The sequence below is a fragment of the Triticum urartu genome, chromosome 2A (genome assembly GCF_056163025.1).
Source record: "Triticum urartu cultivar PI428250 chromosome 2A, HENAU_Tu73, whole genome shotgun sequence".
In the NCBI taxonomy this organism is placed as follows: Eukaryota; Viridiplantae; Streptophyta; class Magnoliopsida; order Poales; family Poaceae; genus Triticum; species Triticum urartu.
In genome coordinates this window covers 748,526,835-748,533,047 of record NC_141874.1, presented here as the reverse complement: position 1 = coordinate 748,533,047, position 6,213 = coordinate 748,526,835, and the positions used below count along the sequence as shown (strand labels likewise).

The 6,213-nt window shown below is 52.1% G+C and overlaps 1 protein-coding gene across 1 annotated transcript; it reads right to left on the bottom strand.

Annotated features, from left to right (window-relative positions):
* Positions 1–592: 592 nt before the first annotated feature.
* LOC147987665 (uncharacterized) lies at positions 593–5,286 on the bottom strand. Its single transcript, XM_087542471.1, has 3 exons — positions 3,792–5,286; positions 1,724–2,553; positions 593–1,426 (listed from the first exon to the last, which is right to left on the bottom strand). The coding sequence occupies exons 1-3, from the start codon at positions 5,284–5,286 to the stop codon at positions 593–595; spliced, it is 3,159 nt and encodes a 1,052-aa protein (XP_087398597.1).
* Positions 5,287–6,213: the final 927 nt, after the last annotated feature.

The window sequence follows — 6,213 nt, the reverse complement described above, 5'->3', positions numbered from 1 at the left end:
ACAGCACCCACACGCACCTTGCCTGTGGACTTGTTCAGATGGGACGAGACAAAACGTGCGTGCCAACGCCACACTTACACTAGCCAGTGTAGTGTAAAACGGAACGTGGAATAATCGGCTCACCGCAGCGCCGGCCGCCACATACGAAACTGCACCCACCCGGCAAAGAAAGCTTATTTTATGGGTTGACTGACTCATGAGCCGATCGTGACCCGTTCGGGCTGGTTTGCGACTCATGCTAACTAACCAAAAAATGCTACTTTCTCCGTTCCATAATATAATATTGTTAGACAAATTAGGGTTTAGAACAATGCTCGATACCCTTGGTGGATACGGCTGTCATATATTTATAAAAGGGAACCGTACAAATACAAGTTATGTTACAACACGTATATCTAATATATACCTAGTCTAACGCCCTCCCTCAATCTTAACTATGTTCTGAAACACTCAGAAGGTTAAGATTGCGACGACACACATCAAAAGAAGGCAAGGGCAAGGGTTTAGTGAAAATATCAGCAAGCTGATCCTTAGAAGAAACAAACTTTATCTGAAGGAGCTTCTGAGCAACACGTTCCTCACAAAATGATAGTCAACTTCGATGTGCTTCGTTCGGGCATGAAATACTGGATTGGATGAAAGGTATGCATGTGGCACCGATGTTATCACACCAAAGAACAGGCGGCTGAGTTGGGAAGACCTTCAACTCTCGAAGCAACGACTGCACCCACATGATCTCAGCTGTGGCATTAGCAACAGCTTTGTACTCATCTTCGGTACTACTCCGAGACACCGTAGCTTGCTTGCGAGCTTGCCAGGCGATCAAGTTAGGCCCAAAGAACATAGCATGTCCCCCCGTGGATCGCCGATCATCAGGACTACCAGCCCAATCGGCATCAGAAAATGCTGAGATCAGTCCAGAACGTGCAGGCTGAAGATGGAGACCATATGAACCAGTGTGACGAACATAGCGCAAGATGCGCTTAACAGCTAACCAGTGAGAATCACGTGGTGTATGAAGATACTGGCACACACGGTTAACTGCAAATGATATGTCTGGTCGAGTAATGAGCAAATACTGCAGTCCACCCACAACGCTGCGGTACTCAGTGGCATCCTCAGGAGAGAGCAAGTCACCAGCAAGAGCTATCAGTTTGTCTGTGGCAGACATGGGAGTCGTAGCAGACTTGCACTGCAACATACCGGCACGACGCAGGAGATTTGGAGAGTACTTCTTCTGAATAAGAGTCAAGCCACTATCAGAATGAAGAACCTCTAGGCCCAGAAAATAATGTAGTCTCCCAAGATCCTTAACAGCAAACTCAGCACCAAGAGAGGACACAAGCCGATCCGTAGCAGACGCAGACGAACTGACAAGGATGATGTCATCAACATAGACCAGAATGTACATAGTCACCTCAGTTCGCTGAAGAATAAACAAAGACGTGTCTGCTGTAGAAGGAACAAACCCATGTGCACGAAGAGCAGCGCCTAGACGGGCATGCCACGCACGCGGGGCCTGCTTCAAACCATAGAGAGCTTTGACAAGGCGACACAAATTATGTGGCTTAGCAGGGTCAACAAAACCTGGCGGCTGACGCATATAAACCTCTTCTTCCAGAACTCCATGGAGAAAGGCATTCTAAACGTCAAGCTGTCGAAGCGACCATCCGCGAGTAACAGCCAAAGAGAGAAGAACACAAATAGTAGTTGGTTTAATAACAGGACTGAATGTGTCTTCGTAATCAATGTCGTACCGCTGTTTGAATCCCTTGGCAACCAGACGTGCCTTGTACCTCTCAATGGAGCCATCGGCATGTTTCTTCACCTTGAATACCCATTTAGAGTCAATGATATTAACACCAGATGGAGGTGGAACAAGACGCCAAGTGTTGTTTCTTTGAAGGGCATGAATCTCCTGCTCCATCACAGCACGCCAATGTGGGATGCCAAGCGCTACTCGAAAATGTCGTGGTTCAGTCGTAGGGTCAGCCTCGGCATGCGCCACACAAGCCGCAAGCCACGCGACAGTGCCGTCAGTGCGCTTCTTTGGTTGGAAGATGCCACTTTTGCTGCGAGTATGAGGACGCAGGACAACAGGCGGAGATGGCGCTGGAGCTGCCACACCAGAGGAGCCACTATCCATCAGCGGCGAGGAGGACGCATAGGCGGGCGAGTCAACAGGCGCATCCGGCGGCACGGTCAGGGTCGGCGAAGAAAGACCGGGCGTGACCGGCGTCGACGGACCAGGCGACGAAGACTCGGTGACCTGCGAGGCCTCCGGCCCAGGGGATAGCGCCGCGGGTCCAGCCGGCCTGGCCGACAGCTCCGCAGGTTTGGCCGGCCCAGGCGACAGCGAGGCCGCTGGCCCCGGCGACTCGGGCACCCCGTTGGATCCACGTGCATGGGACATGCACGCGTGATCGACGTCGGGATCAGGCGGGGTAGTGGCGGGGGCAGCCTTGTCAAGCGCCTTGTCCGACGTAGCAGCATCTGGCGCAGGTGTGGCCATATCATCATCCAGAAGCTCAAGTCGAGCGCCTCGTCCAGTCCCTGCACCATGGTTAGGAAACAACAGAGGAGAATATGCAGCATCCACAAATTGATCAGGAAAAACTGGAAAAGAGTGCAACTCGGTGACGGGAGTATCGTGGGTGATGTGAGCATTGAAAATGGAAAGACAGTCTCATCGAACACAACATCACGAGAAATGTAAGCACGATTTGTCGGAATGTGAAGACATTTGTAATCTTTGTGGAGAGGACTGTATCCAAGAAACACACATTGTTTGGATCAATACTCAAATTTATGCTTATTATACGGACGAAGATGTGGCCAACACGCACAGCCAAACACTTTGAGGAGGGAGTAATCTGGAGTTTCATTAAGCAACACTTCTAGTGGAGACTTCATGTGAAGACGTCGTGTGGGAATCCTGTTTATCAAAAAACAGGAAGTAACAAAAGCATCGCTCCAGAACCAAAACGGGACAGAGGCATATGCAAGAAGTGTTAGGCCAGTTTCAACTATGTGACGGTGCTTGCGCTCAGCTGCACCGTTCTGCTGATGTGTATGAGGACAAGACACGTGGTGTGAGATGCCAAGCTTCTGAAAGAAGGTGTTAAGGTTACGATACTCATCCCCCCCCCCCCCCAGTCTGACTGAACATGGATAATTTTGTGCTTAAGCAATCGTTCAACATGTGCTTGAAATTGCATAAAGACATGAAACACATCAGGTTTGCGCTTAATAAGATAAATCCAAGTAAAACGACTGAAAGCATCGATGAAACTGACATAATAGTTGTGACCACTAACAGAAGTTTGGGCATAGCCCCACGCGTCTGAAAACACAAGTTCAAAGGCAACTGATGACTCTTGCCTTGCTGACAGGCATCACACACACTAGAAACTCATTATTACTCGACTCAACAGGAAGATGATGACGGTGAAGCACATGGCGCACAATGGGGGTAGCGGGGTGGCCAAGACGAGAGTGCCACTGTGACGATGATACCCGAACACCACTGAAAACTCGAGAGACTCGTGGCACATCAAGCGCGTATAAGCCGTCGCGAGCTCGACCACTAAGAAGAACGTCCCTCGTGTCCCGGTCCTTAACAAAAAAATGGAAAGGGTGAAACTCAACAAACACATTGTTGTCACGAGTTAATTTAGGAATCGAGAGTAAACTATGTGTGACTAAAGGAACACGAAGTACATCAAGCAGATGCAAGGTTTTAGTGGTACGTGAAAGGAGAGATGCCTGACCAACATGTGAGATGGGCATACCTGATCCATTGGCCGTGCGGACCTGATCGTGACCGGTGTAGGGCTGGCGAGTGGCCAGCTTGTCAAGCTGGCTCGTCAAATGGTCCGTAACGCCCATATCCATGTACCAAGCAGGATCCATCGAGTATGAAGGAGTGAACCCGGGATCCGGTGTAGCGAGAGCCGCTTGCTTCTCATTGCCCTTCCCATTGTTCCCAACGCCAAGAAAATCGCGTTTAAAGCGACGATGGAAGCGAGATGCCAAGTGCCCCTCAATGCCGCAGAGTTGGCACTCAACCCCACCACCACATGCCTCGCAGTGGAGCCGCTTGCGGCCAGCCGTCGGAGGTGGAGTAGGCGGACGGGGCTGGTTGCCCGAGGTCTGTGCCGCTTTCTGCTTGGCACCACGGGAGCCCCCGCGGAGAGTAGCATTCGCAGACGGGCCCTCCGTGTAGATGCCAACGGAGCGGCGAGCAGCGAGCCTCTGTTCGGTGTTGAGGAGGCGTGCATAGAGATCGCGAGGCGGCATCGGCGTGTCACGTCCATTGATGTTTTCAACGAGAGAATCATAGTCCTCATCAAGCCCATTGAGAATGAACGAAGTAAACTCCTCGTCACGAAGAGGCTTCCCAATAGACGACAGTGTATCAGCCAGGCCTTTGACCTTGTTGAAGAAGGTCGTGACGGAGAGATCATTTTTCTTGACCTCACCCAACTGGTTACGAATGGCAGAGGAACGGGCCAGCGACTGCGAGGAAAAGCTGGAGTCGAGCGTGGCCCATGCATCCCTCGACGTCGCGGCAAAGACCACCATGCCGGCCACGGAGGGTGTGAGCGAGGACTGAATGGCACCCAGAATAGCTTGATCCTGAGCGATCCACCGACGATGAGCAGGGTTGGACACCATGACGGAGCCACCAGCGGCCGAGGGCACTGGAACCATGGCCGGGGGACACGGCAGCATACCGTCAACATACCCCTCAAGGTAGTGACTACGCATCAGCGGCAACACCTGAGCGCGCCACAGGAGGTAGTTGTCGGCAGAGAGCTTCACCGTCACCAGATGAGCGAAGTGGAACGGTCCTAGTTCAGTCACTGGTGAGGAGAGCTGCGAGTCGTACGTCGGAGGAGCACTGTACGGGATCAGCGCATCGGCCAACGGAGACGTACGGTAGTGTTGGTGATGACCGTGAGGCGCTGTAGGAGGTACGCCGTAGGGCTGCAGCGACGCGACGTATGGCACAGAGGCAGCGTAGGGCGCGCCATACGGCGCCTCGTAGGGCACCGCGGAGGACGAAGCATACGGCGCCGGCGCGACGTACGGCGACGATGGCGCGACGTACGGCGCTAGATACGGCCCGCCGTACGGCACCTGAACGGGGTTACCACGCGGGCCTGAAGCCGGCGGCGCAGCGTAGGTCGCAACGGCGCCGTAAGACGGCTGCGCAGGGGCGCGATCCCGATCGTGCAGGGTAGCACCGTAGTTGACCGCCAGGGATGCATCGCTGGATTGCATGACGGGATCAAGGGAGTGCGACGCCTGCGTTGCATCTCGTGCTAGCGAAGGCGCGGGCGATCGGGGCGCTGGCGAGCGCGGCCCCGATGCGGCCGGACGGGCCCAGGCGAGCGGGGGCGGACGCCATGAACGGCGATTCCGTCGCCAGGGTCAACGGAGGCGGCACGGCGGCGAAAGTCGACGCGGCGGCGGCAGAGGAAGCGGAAGCACGGCGCGGATTGAACGCGTCGTCTGATACCATGTTAGACAAATTAGAGTTTAGAACAATGCTCGATACCCTTGAGGGATACGGCTATCATATATTTATAAAAGGGAACCGTACAAATACAGGTTATGTTACAACACGTATATCTAATATATACTTTTAGTCTAACAAATATAATAGCAAAGTAATAGTGTTGGTTGTCGATATCCCATCCCAATCATATGCAAAGCCAGTTATACGCCAATCCTGCACAACTCTTCATTTAAAAATGCACGCATGACGCATGTCGCGCCAAACTACTTTCCAACGGACCCTATTTGATTCGTTTTTCTGTTTGAGTGTGTATATTTGATTATTTTTAGTTGACCTACCCTCCGGTCTTATTATTAGTCTGTTATAAGATGTCCCAACTTTTCTCTGAATGGATGTACATAAACGCTCATCTTTTTAGTGTGTTTATACACTCATTTCAATTTATATGTAGCATGTACTAAAATATGCAAAAACATCTTGTAATGGTGAACGAGGGTAGTATGTGCTAAAACTTGGCCTGCCAGTATGTGGGCAAGCCTCCAAAAAATTTGGCTACCATTTCTGTTGGCAACCAACTTACTACCTTGTCAACCGCAAAATTTGCCACAGCACTTGGTATTTGCCGATAGTTATCGCGACGCGGACGTCCCCGTTCCCCGTTCCCCGTTCCGTTCCCTTGCGTCGCCCTC

Excerpts from the sequence above, each read along its gene's own strand:
- LOC147987665 (XM_087542471.1), bottom strand. The coding sequence starts at position 5,286 with ATGCAATCCAGCGATGCATCCCTGGCGGTCAACTACGGTGCTACCCTG. Across the intron at positions 2,554-3,791 it reads CCGCACGGCCAATGGATCAG|GGACTGGACGAGGCGCTCGA; the intron begins GTATGCCCATCT and ends ACCATGGTGCAG. Across the intron at positions 1,427-1,723 it reads ACGAAGACACATTCAGTCCT|CGAACTGAGGTGACTATGTA; the intron begins GTTATTAAACCA and ends TTTATTCTTCAG.